This window comes from Podarcis erhardii, assembly GCF_964252035.2.
Source record: "Podarcis erhardii genome assembly, chromosome: 9".
Taxonomy (NCBI): domain Eukaryota; kingdom Metazoa; phylum Chordata; class Lepidosauria; order Squamata; family Lacertidae; genus Podarcis; species Podarcis erhardii.
The window spans coordinates 51,786,097-51,799,462 of NC_138512.1; the positions used below are offsets into that span (position 1 = coordinate 51,786,097).

The 13,366-nt window shown below is 38.7% G+C and overlaps 1 protein-coding gene across 1 annotated transcript in view; it reads left to right on the plus strand.

Moving 5' to 3' along the window:
* Window positions 1-13,366, plus strand: part of TNIP3 (TNFAIP3 interacting protein 3) — a 65,770-nt gene that overhangs the window by 11,982 nt on the left and 40,422 nt on the right. Inside the window, exons 2-4 of the mRNA XM_081877080.1 lie at window positions 163-265; window positions 9,175-9,252; window positions 9,720-9,794. Of these exons, the coding sequence (XP_081733206.1) occupies window positions 163-265; window positions 9,175-9,252; window positions 9,720-9,794 (256 nt within the window). The remainder of the gene's footprint in view (window positions 1-162; window positions 266-9,174; window positions 9,253-9,719; window positions 9,795-13,366) is intronic.

The following is a 13,366-nucleotide window of genomic DNA, read 5'->3' on the forward strand; positions in this document are numbered from 1 at the left end:
ATTAACTTTTTTGAGCTGGATGAAAATCCAAAAATAAGATTTAGCAAATAGCATTGGTGATTGAAAATATTGTGGATTATTAGGAAAGAGTAGCATTTCTATACTTGATGCATATTTGTCAGTTTCAGAAGATAAAGCGTTTTCCCCCTCTTCCTTAACTAGATGCGACAGCACAGAGCTTGATGATGAAATAAGGATTCTGATAGGGAAGAGTGGTGCTTGGGAGTCCTGTAAGAAGCTGGAGAGCAGCTCACATCCCCTGAACGTAAGCAACTTTCTTTCCACTTTGTCATTCTTGACAAGCTGCTTTTAATCATCACAACTTGTACTGTGCCGTTGTATACAACTTCCTTTATTGCTTATATGATGGGAACAAACACTTCATTATATCTCCCCTCTGTAGTTGCTTCCTGATTTTAGGGGAAACACTTGTATGAAATGTCATTACTTTTCAGGACTTTAAGCCATTGTGACCACATCAGTGCTTTCTCACGGGGCAGTGATACACCAGTTTTATGCTACTCATTTGCCTATGATCAAAAGCCAGAGATTCAAAATTAACACAGCAGTGTCACTGATGGCAAGATTACTATCCCACTGGTATTTCATATTTTTAGAAATAGTGGCAATGCTGGGCCATCTCGTTCTGTTCTCTGTTTTTGAGGTATGCAGCACCTGCAGAATTTCTCTCCCTTCTGTGGCAGACAGGAAGGTAGGTCTCAGGTGTGGCTTGGAGTTCTTCTTGGAATAAAGGTTATTCATCTTGGCACTCTGGCTGAATAGGTGATGCAGTTGTCGGTCTCATCACTGCAAAAGTATGACCTTATCGCATGAATCAGGGATGGGGAGATTGTGGCCCCAGCTTGGTCAATGATACGGGGTTATGGGAGATGTAATCCAGCAACATCTGGAGGTCCATGGGGTCCCCATCTCTGTTTTAGACACATAAATAACACCACATGTATTCCTTCCTCTTTCCAGAGCCAGTGTGGTGTAGTGATTAAGAGCGGTAGACTCGTAATCTGGGGAACCGGGTTCGCATCTCCTCTCCTCCACATGCAGCTGCTGGGTGACCTTGGGCCAGTCACACTTCTCTGAAGTCTCTCAGCTCCACTCACCTCACAGAGTGTTTGTTGTGGGGGAGGAAGGGAAAAGGAGAATGTTAGCCGCTTTGAGACTCCTTCGGGTAATGATAAAGCGGGATATCAAATCCAAACTCCTTCTCCTCCTCCTCCTCCTCCTCCTCCTCCTCTTCTTCTTCTTCTTCTTCTCCCAGAAGAAAAAGAGCCCAGTGGTTCCAGAAACTTGAAAAACCAATACATGGAGCATGTATGATATTTTGAATAAGAAGCAACATATTGCTAGAATGCAGAAAGTAATTTTTAAAAAACATGGCACTTTCACCTAAAGATCTTCAAGGCAACACAATGACTAAAATGCTGTTACATACTTGAACATTTCACAATGTTGTATTTCTCATGTCTCTTCTCAGTGGTTCTCAGGTAACTCTTTTTAAATGGAATTGTATAAGAGAAGGGAAACAGCAGCCATTTTGCCCAGAGAGCATTGATTAGCATTCCACTCAAACTTAGTAGAAGCAAATCAGGATGAAAAGAGGTCATTTGAGAGAGCCCTAGGATCAGGGAGCCCTGGGTTCAAATCTCCACTCAACCATGAAGCTCGCTAAGTGAACAAACCTAAGCCAGACTTTATCTCTCAGCTCAACCTTATAGGGTTGTTGTGAAGGGCAAAGTGTCCTGAAGTTTGGGATAAAAATGGATTAGATAAATGCTCAATCCTTTTTGTACTGCCACAGCTTTGGTTTAGTTTATTTCCTTACCCTCACCCCCATTTCTTTGGCTTTAATGCATGGCTTGGAGAGGAGAGATTTAGCCTTGTTTGTTTGTTTGTTTGTTTGCTTGCTTGCTTCATTTCTATGAACTAATGTCATGACCCACCTTGGGGGTTGAAATGTGGGACATAAATATTTAGATAAAGAAATGAATAATTGTTCCTTGATTCCCTTCTGTATCTATTTACCCCTGACAGCTATTGATGCAGCTGGGTCGCTTCTTATCCCTCTGGTGGTACAAAGTGGTGGTTGTTACTATCTTCTGTTTATTTTAAGTGTTCTTTTTTAATTAAAGGCAAATTTTAATGTACTTCACTCTAAAAAGAAACAATGTTTATATTTAAGGCAAAAACATATATACATAAAGTAAACAAGGAGACAAGCTTTTACATAAGAACATAAGAAGACTTTTTGGATCAGGCCAATGGCCTAATCCAAAATGTTTTAACCTAAAATACATATTTTAGCCTATATTATGATTTTTTGCAGCCATCTAAACCTAAAATATGTATTTTTTTTAATACAGTGCACATGTTTAAAAATGGTTTTATTGTGACACAATATTCAGGAAGTATGACAAATGAAGTATAGCTGTGTTCCAGATTGCATATTAATCTAGGATGTATAAATTGGGCCAGTTATATGCTCAGGCATCGCTTTAAACTCAGAAATAACTGAAAATTGCACATTCAGTCCTCAGATATTAAAAAAGCAGAAGAGATTAGAGTGAAGAAATGTGAAGTTAAACAGAGGCCAGTTTATTTATAACTTGTATAAACTGAAATGCAAAATAGGTGGGGAGGAGAGAATATAATCCAGTAAAATATATATGGGGGAAAGTGTTTAATAGATTGCAAAAGTTATGTGCTATGCCCTGTGTGCTTGAAGTTCACTTAGATCAGATTTCATATAGCAACACACTTCCTATCTGCTTCAAAAGAAGTTAAGAACATATTATATTTTGGGGGGGTGCGGGAACCAAACCAAACCAAACCAAACCAAACCAAACCAAACCTGTACTGCCTTCTGCCTGAACAAAAATACCTGGCTGCCTTCAATTTCCCTCAGAAGGCAGGTGAATCACACAATTCGCTGCATGTTTTTGAGGGTGGGATCTGGAGTGTTTATCTGAGCCTTCGTGATTTTCTTCTGAGGCCCTTTTTCGCAAACCCATTTGGGAGCACAGTGGGTCTGCATGCCTTTCTATAATGTTTACAATTTCTGAAGCAGAGAATTCATATGACATCCCATAAACTGACATCTTGTAACCCAAAGGCTCTTTCAAAGCTGTTTTCAGGACTTATGTGTAAACAAATTCCCTCTGCTTCCTTCCCCCTTTTTTATACAAACCAGGAGATCTTCTCAGGGAACATAAAACTAGGCTTAAAAGGTACCACATGACTGTGATCTGCTGTGAGAAGCTAATGAGACTGTGAACATCTGCTTCATGCACCAGTAATTGCATCTGTAATGGTTTTTCATTACAGTGGGTTGCGATATCCTAGTCCTTTCTTGGGGCGTAGAGATCTTAATTATCCTTAAGTTAAGCCCACTGTATAACTTGAAGAGAAGATTCAGCTATCAATCCTTATGAGAACAAGATAAATGCTGTCAGCTTTGTTTCCCTCCTAGACGTACACAAGCAAACTCTATTGGAAAGCTCCTCTAATAGAAAAGCACATTTGTTCTCATATGATGTTTGATTCCTGACATATGCTGTTAAGGCTTTTCAGGTATCTTATTTGTCTGTGTACATGGAACCTTAGAAACATTAGATGATAAATCTTGAAACCTTAGAAGATAACAATGTAGAAGAGTTTGGATTTGATATCCCGCTTTATCACTACCCTAAGGAGTCTCAAAGTGGCTAACATTCTCCTTTCCCTTCCTCCCCCACAACAAACACTCTGTGAGGTGAGTGGGGCTGAGAGAGAGAAGTGTGACTAGCCCAAGGTCACCCAGCAGCTGCATGTGGAGGAGTGGAGACGCGAACCCAGTTCACCAGATTACGAGTCTACCACTCTTAACCACTACACCATACTGGCTGTATAGGCTGATACACCTCCCCACATCCATAAGGATATGGTTGCATCCAAAGCAGGCCAAAAACATATTTCCTTTTCCAAGAGTTTCTTGTATCCTCTTAGTCCAGTAGAAGATCTGGACATACCAGCTTTCAATGAGAATATTCTGGAATCCCGGGGCTCCTCCAGATGACCTTGATTCATCTTGATTTGCTTACACACATCGTACATGGGGATTATGCAATGCCCACCCTTTACTGAACCTTCATCCTGGTTCACTTGTGCATATGTTATATGTCTTCCCATCAGTCACTCATTTATCCTACTCTTTTAAATGCAGTTCCCCTTTCCCTAACTACAAAAAATGCAATTTTAAAAACAGCAGATATGTTGCACTGGTCAACCTTCATCCACTTGAATTGCACACACATTTTTTGGTAAGCGATTGCATCCCTCCCACAAAATACTGACAGGTGAGAGGCAACCCTGGCTAGGATGAATTAGTGGTTTGATTCTAAACAGTTCCACAAATGCACCTTTTTGGCACCATGCACCAGCATCTTAAGATGCCTAGAAATATGATGGGTAAAGTTAACACCAACATACCTGTTGAAACCATGTTCAGAAAGAGCCTTAGAAGCTGGTCACTGAATTTGAAGCTGAGCAGGTAACAGTGAGACAGGGGACATGGTAGTGTGCTGTTTTAAGCTTGTTGGGTTTCCTTTGGGAAACTTAAATGTCATTTGTGAGCCACTAGATGGCCATCTCTCTTCCAAGCTAGTGGGGGGGGGGGAGAGAGAATCACCCTCTCACTTTGCTTCAAATGATCAACATATTTCAGCTCAGTACTGCCTTAGAACAAGGGTATGCAAAAGTCAGCTATAAAAATGCAGATTCTTCATCAGAAAGGAATACAGCCCAAGGAAGAGAAAGACTTGAGAAATCCTGGAAATGGAAGGGGTGCAATGCAAAAATGATAATGAAAGGCAGAGCCCAGCTTGTAGAGATGAAAGAAGACAGAGAAGAACTTGGGCGCCCATATGAAAAGTGTCTGAAGATCATGGGTTTTGCTTGGAACATAGTGTCTGTACTTTAGGAAGGAATCTTAAAAGGGAACATAAATTGTAAAATGAGTTCTCTGAATACTTTGATGTGGTTGGTTGTGTTTCATATGAATTTGGTCAGAGAGAGTGGAAATGTCCTCCTAGGTCAATGATATGAAAACTGCCAGAAGAAGATTTATGAAGGTTTTCAACTATATTGAGCACTGCTTGAGTTGCCATTCCACATCCTTGTGTACTCATAGAAAGAGCCAAAAATAAAATGTAAAAAGGTTATGTGGGTGATGTGCAGCAGTGGATATAGTTGTTACATGTTTCTTAACAGAGTGGAAACTATTCTGGCTCAAATAAAAAAAAAACATTCTTCAGATTTTTTTTTAAAGGAAGGATATCGCTACAACTAGGGATGGGTGAATCTGTCAATTTTGTTTCTCTCTATTTTTAATTTTTCCAGTCTTAAGTTCAGTTTTCCACATTTCCACTTTGCAAATTTATTTCAAAACAAATCTCATGAAAATTTCTTAGCATTTTTGTGTGAAATTTTTGTTTCACATTGCCCAATATGCAATTTTTTTTTGCAAGGCAGTTTCCCCTAATATAATGCATTTTTTATTTTATTTTCACCAATATACACATTTGATTTTCTTCCCACCTCTGGTATCACTGGAGGTTCATCCATTGTGTCCAGTGGCCTCGTGTTGTTGTTATTGAATTCTAGGTTGGTACATAATAAGGGCATGCTGCTCCATGCATGCAGATCTGTATAACTGAGACCTGGTTGGGGGAACCAGGTGGACCAGACCTGGATGAATTAGACCATAGTTCTGCACCTGGGTACTCTATGCAACACCAGTCCAGTCCAGAGCTGAGCAGACCAGAGGGGCACCTTCCTCATATCTTCTATTTTCAGTGCAACTTCCTACAAAATGCTAGGGTAGGTTGAATAATACATTTTTAGTCACTCCAATACTGTAAATGCTGCTGCTGCAGGAAAACAATGGCAAATATTCTGATATATCCTGCGTCTGCAAATTAAGATGGAGGAAAAAATGTTAGACCTACATTATAGGGTCATGGTAAACATTAAAGAGATAATAGATGTGGAAATACTTTGAGAATTCAGGAAAAGTATTAAATAAACACTAAGATAAAGGTAAAGGTAAATGACCCCTGGATGGTTAAGTCCATTCAAAGGCAACTATGGGGTATGGTGCTCATCTCGCTTCAGGTCAAGCGAGCCAGCATTTGTCCACAGGCAGCTTTCTGGGTCATGTGGTCAGTATGACGAAACCGCTTCTGACAGTTTATGCAAATACTGTAAAGTTGAAGAAGCACTTTGAGCATTTGATATGTTTTTGCTGTTCCAGTGCATTCCATGCCACTCCTCCTTTCTGAGTAAAGAGCGTCACTGCACTTCATTGCAAACATTTACATATTTTTACCTTATATGTCCAGTCTTCCTGCTTTGTTTCCTAAGGTGGACTTTCCTGTCATGCATTGTCTGGATAGCATGAACATGCTTTTTCCTTTCTTTCATCTACCTCTCATTCTTGACATACTTTGCAATCTTACATTGCACATCTGTTTTGTAATTCTTTTAGTTATGTTAACTAATATGGACGGCAATGGTGAATGTGCCATTTTTCACAGCTTTGTTTCATTATTTTGACTTAGAGGGAGATAAATGTAGATTTGATGGGGATTCCTCAGATACTTACTTATGCAGAGATGATAAGAAAGAACCTAAAATCCAGCACATACTTTTCCTGGGCAAACTTTGTGTTGAAGCGTTGGGTATAAAAGTTTTGAATGGATGAATGAATTCATGTCTAGTCCACAATGCTTGTTACTCAATTCACACTTTTGACAACCCACCCACCTTCAGCAATGTGCAATTTTAAATGTGTGAAGAACTATATATACTTCGCAATATAACACGCCCACGAAGGAGGTTTCTGTTCATGTTATACCATAGAAGTAAAAGTATTACCACAGCTTTCTTTATCTGTATTCTACCTTTTCAGTTTCCTGTCTGTTAAACCTACCTAGGTAACAGTAGGGAGAAACCAACACTGACTTTCAATTCAAAATCTATATCAGGGCAATACTGAGGAGGAAATATGTTGGTGGGTGGTGAAGACATGGAGTCTGCATTTAAACATAGTCTAAGGATGGAGTGCGTGAGGATGTAGCAGACACTCTGGTGAGGGTTATGTTGTGCATACACTGTACCTTTAATGTGCACATTCTTTCCCACAAAGAATTCTGGGCACTGTTGTTTACCCCTCACAGAGTTATAATTCACAGCAACCCTTTATAAACTACAGTGCCCAGAATTCTGTGAGGGAAAGAAAGTGATTCAAATGTGCTTTAAAGGTATAGTATGTAAACAGCCTGAGTTAGGTGCCATATAGGTTTCAGGTCGTATTGAAGGCTGCCATGAAGAAGGAACATACAATGATTTGAAAATGTAGAATTTGACTGTGATGTAACTGAGGTAAACTGAGCCAGACAAGGATACTAAAAGTGATGGGTGTGTGTACTGAGTAATAGCCCAAATGTAGGGGACTGAATGCGGGCCAACCAAAACGGGGAAATTGAATATTTAAAAGTTTAATGTTGCTCTGATTTGAACTGCACTTACTTGTTTATATTATAATGTTTTGACTTAAACATTAGTTTCTAAAGTAAAATCACTGTTTAATCATTAAGTTGTCACGCAGATGTCTGGGATTCAGCTGCAGAAAAGTCTATTATTTCATCAAATGAGTGGTCAGGTTGCCCATAAAGTCGTGGTATTTCTCAAAGCATGGTTTACATTTTAATATATTATATGTTGGTGCTTAAAAATAATGCATGATAATAAGTGAAATGAATTGAGAACATCGGACCTTTTAAAAAATTATCAATATTCAATACCAAACTCATATATTTTCAAGCTCCATTCATTTTTGATACATCATTTTTGCCCTCCACCAAGTTTTTGATGTTGTTATCATTGATTTATTTATGAATCACCTTTTACCTGTGTCCCAGGTGATTTACAGATATGCCATAAAAACAGCTATATTGAAAGTATATAAATAGAAAGAAAACTACGGGCAGTTTAAAAAAAGAAGAAGAAAATGAACACCTAGGACAAAGACCTTTTCACCCTGGTGGAAAAACTTGTTGAAAATACCTTCAGTTGTTTGTGTCTGGTAGGAAAGAATTTTGGCCCAGTGGGCCTGATCCTTATCTCTTTTCCCTGCCATGGGCCAACTCTGACATCACACCCCGAACCTACCAATCATGATTTTCCTACCCCACCCCTGTAGATTTAAGGCTTTATACTTCATTTGAATCCTCTGATTCCCACCCTCTACGCCTGCAAAAACAACAACAACAGGAATGTAAAAGGCCAACTTTACTAAAACCCAGAACTTTCTAATTACTTTAACAATTATATGTGACTTGAAATTATTGCCAACCACTTGCTACTAGTGTAATGAGAAAATCATAATTCTGTGATATTCAGTCTTAATAGGAACACACACCTTGATTTATTTCCTTGTGAACTCACTACTTTATTACTTTATTACTAGCCAGCAAATATTTGAAGAGGCAGAATATGTTTATGCATGTTTAACTGGGGCAAAAAAATTTGCACACCCAGTTTGTATAAGTTTTGTGCTACATGGTACATATTGTTCGTTATGTCGGACATTTCCTTCCCAATTGTTTTCAGAAGCATTGCTCATATTTTACATAAACCATGACTCACTTATTTCCCTGTCATGGGCAAATATACAGTATGTCTTAACATCCCATCTGAAAAGTTCTCTGAACATGCAAGGACACTTTGGGGGGAGGGGAGATCCAAGAGGAAATGCTTATCAGTGGCAGGAGGGAGGGGTGTGTGACCTAGTCAGTTTACTCCCCTTTTCTTGTCTGTACAGCTTCCCCTCCCAGAGAACAGCTGGGTGACAACAAGGAAGCTGTAGTTTACATACCACAAGAAACAGGCTATCTTTTCACCTGAATCATAGGCTTCATAACTTGAGACATTTTGGGAAGCCCCCTAGTCTGTGAAGGATTCAAATACAAGTTCCATCACTTGCTGTATTCCACACACAGAGAGAAAGACATGGATGCGCTTTCTGTGATGCTTTTGTGAAGTCTTAGTGGCCTTCTTCTTGTCTTGAATGAATTCTCCCACACAACGTATGTGTCTTACTTTCCTTCATCTGCTTTAAAGGCCTTTAGTGAACACAACGCCCGACAGGTGCAGGTGGGCATGGAGGATGAGAAGAGAACTTCAAGCAGCCTGTCAGAGGTAAAGGAGTGCACTGGCTGAACATACATGTCTGTGGCAATTGGACTTTTCATTTTGTGCTAGGACCAGTAATACTGTATCTTGTATCGGGCTGTAATTGTTGCAGTACTCTAACCTAGAGGTTACCTAGGGTATTGGCTTAAAGGCACCCCGATTTCTCTGCTTCTTTGTCATGTATGTAGAACTTTTTTATCTTCCTGCTATGAAAAGATGCACAAGCTCCTGCTACAATAAGTTTAAAAATAATAATTAACTATTGACAATGAAATAAAAAAGTCTTTTTTCTTTCTTTTTTCAAAGGTTGTTCTTTGTTAATGTAAGATATAAAAAGTATCTAATATTATATATCTATTATTGCTGTGCACTCTGGAAACTTATATAGTTTGCTTAAGTCACATTTTTCAGGGGGCTTCTAATTTACACTGAAACAGTACCTAATATGCATATGTTTTCTTTTCTTTTCATAGGATATATTGACAAAGAAGATGCCAGTAGGTGTACTGGAACAACAGATCATATCATTGGAAAAACAGAGGCAAGAGGTAATTTTTAAGCATTTTTTTGGACAAGCTCATGCACTGCAATGCGTTATTCACTTGGAGTTTTGGGTTGTAAATTCATTGTTGTAAATGCACATTACAGTGGTACCTTGGGTTACATATGCTTCAGGTTACAGACGCTTCAGGTTACAGACTCCACTAACCCAGAAATATTACCTTGGGTTAAGAACTTTGGTTCATGATGAGAACAGAAATTGTGCTCTGGCGGCACAGCAGCAGCAGGAGGCCCCATTAGCTAAAGTGGTGCTTCAGGTTAAGAACAGTTTCAGGTTAAGAACAGACCTCCGGAACGAGATCAGGAGATTGTCAAGAAGGCCCAAAAAACTCTAAAGGATTATTTTGAAATAAATATGAACACTACGGTGGAAAAAAGAACTATCTGGGACGCAAGCAAAGCTGTCATGAGGGGGTTCTTGATACAACAGAACACTGTAAAGAAAAGAACACAAAATGAAAGGAAGGATAAGATTTTGCAGAAAATCAAAGAATTGGAGAAGAAATTAAGATCAAATCCGAAGTCACAGCCGATTCTGAGAGAAATTAAACTGTATCAAGCTCAATACTCCAAATTGATAAACCAAGAAATAGAATGGAAGATTAAATTAATGAAACAAAAAACTTTTGAATCGGCAAACAAATGTGGGAAACTGCTAGCCTGGCAGTTGAAGAAGAGACAGAAACTAAATACAGTTACAAACCTAGAAATTGAAGGAAGAAATATCCAGAACCCCATGGAAATTAGAAAGTGCTTCCAGAGATACTTTAAAAAATTATACACTCAAGGGCCGCAAGATGAGGTTGAGATTAAACAATTTTTGGAAAGAAATGGACTAACAAAGTTGTCACAAAAAAACAGATTAATCCTGAACAACAAAATAACACAGCAAGAGATTGAACAAGCTATCCAGAACATGCAATTGGGCAAATCTCCAGGGCCAGACGGTCTGACCTCCAAGTATTATAAGACACTAAAAGACTATCTGATCCAACCATTGATGGAGGTCTGTAATGAAATTATGGAAGGGAAGAAGGCGCCGGAATCGTGGAAGGAAGCTTTTATCACATTGATACCAAAATCTGAAGCTGAAAAGACACAACTTAAAAACTACCGTCCCATCTCCCTTCTGAATGTGGATTACAAAATATTTGCAGACATTTTGGCAAGTAGATTTAAAAGAGTTCTTAATGAAGTAATTCATAAAGACCAGGCAGGCTTTCTCCCAGGCAGGCATATGTTTGCAAATACTAGGAACATTATTGACGTTTTGGAACTTTTGCAAACAGATATAAATACAAAAGCAGTGTTAATTTTCATAGACGCGGAGAAGGCCTTTGACAATATTTCTTGGAAATTTATGAAGGGAAATTTGAATGAAATGGGAGTGGGACGGGGGTTTGAGAATGGGATTGACGCAATATATTCAGAACAAAAGGCTAAACTAATAGTTAACAATGTGGTCACAGAAGAGTTCAAAATTGAAAAAGGAACACGACAAGGCTGCCCGATTTCCCCTTTGTTATTTATTTCGGTTCTGGAGGTGCTCTTGAACTTGATCAGAGGGGACCGGTTGGTGGAAGGGATTCAGGTCGGAGCGAAACAATACAAATTGAAAGCTTTTGCAGATGACTTAGTTTTGACTCTGCAGGAGCCAGAATCTAGTACGAAAAGAGTATTACAACTGATACAGGATTTTGGTCGGGTGGCAGGATTTAAATTAAATAAACAGAAAACTAAAGTGTTGGGGAAAAATTTGACAGATACAGAGTCGGAAAGGTTTCAGAGAGAAACAGAACTAACTATGGTTAAAAAAGTAAAATACCTAGGGGTAAACATAACAGCAAAAAACCTGAGTCTATTTAAGGATAATTATGAAAAATGTTGGTCGGAAATTAAGAGAGACTTGGATAGTTGGACAAAATTGAAGCTTTCTTTGTTAGGCCGAATTGCTGCTATCAAGATGAATGTATTGCCAAAAATGTTGTTTTTGTTTCAAACATTACAGATTGTGGACAAAACGGAGTGCTTCCGGAAGTGGCAGAAAGATATATCCAGATTTGTCTGGCAGGGCAAAAAGCCCAGAATTAAGTTTAAGATATTAACAGATGCGAAAGAAAGAGGGGGCTTTGCCCTGCCAGACTTAAAGTTGTATTATGAAGCCGCAGCTTTTTGCTGGCTAAAAGACTGGCTACTTCTCGAAGACACTGACGTGTTGGACTTGGAAGGTTTTAACAATGCTTTTGGTTGGCATGCATACCTATGGTATGACAAAGTTAAGATCAATAAGGCCTTTAAGAACCATATTGTCAGGAAAGCAGTGTTTAATGTCTGGACAAAATACAAAGACTTACTGGAAAATAAAACTCCAAGGTGGCTCTCACCTCTGGAGGCTAAGGCCCTAAAAAGACCCAATATGGAGGCTAAATGGCCAAAATATTGGGAAATATTAGAAAAAGATGGAGACAATTGGAAATTGCAGAGTTTAGAGAAAATGAAGGATAAGGTGCGAGACTGGTTACATTATGCTCAGATTAAAGAAGTTTTTAAAAATGATAAAAAGTTAGGGTTCCAGGTGGAGAAATCGAAGTTAGAAACTGAATTGTTAGAACCAAAGACTAAGGTATTATCTAGAATGTATAACTTGCTGTTAAAATGGAATACACAAGACGAAATGGTCAAATCGGTTATGATAAAATGGGCACAGGACATTGGGCATAACATTATGTTTGAGGACTGGGAAAGGTTGTGGACCACTGGGCTGAACTTCACCGCATGTAATGCTCTGAAGGAAAATGTAATGAAAATGATATATAGATGGTACATGACCCCAGTTAAACTTGCCAAAATATACCATTCGTCTGATAATAAATGTTGGAAATGTAAAGAAAACGAAGGAACATTCTTTCACCTCTGGTGGACATGCCCTAAGGTGAAGGTCTTCTGGGAAATGATATATAATGAGCTGAAAAAGGTATTTAAGTATACCTTCACTAAGAAACCAGAGGCCTTCCTTCTGGGTATTGTCGGCCAGAAGGTGTTAAAGAAGGACCGAACATTCTTTATGTATGCAACAACGGCAGCAAGGATACTCATCGCAAAAAACTGGAAAACTCAAGATCTACCCACACTGGAAGAGTGGCAGATGCAACTGATGGACTATATGCAACTGGCCGAGATGACAGGCAGAATCCGTAACCTGGGAGAAGAGAAGATGGAGGAAGACTGGGAGAAATTCAAGAAGTATCTACAAAAACATTGTAATTTGGTTGAATGCTAAGAAGGATGCTAGATTATAAAAAACTGGCCACCACTAAATTAGATTTGAAATTTGATGATAAGTGAGACTAAAGAAAATATAAAATTTTTTGGAAGTAGTGCTAGATTATATTTGAATGAGTGGACATGAGATTGTAAACAAGTTGATAATTTGTTTGGAAAAAACTTTTAACGATGTAAATGGGAGCGGGAGACGTGAGGAAGTCCAAAGAAGTGATGAAATTATGTTTGTGATAGAAGTAAGACTGTTTATTATTTGTGCATTTATATTTAAAAACTT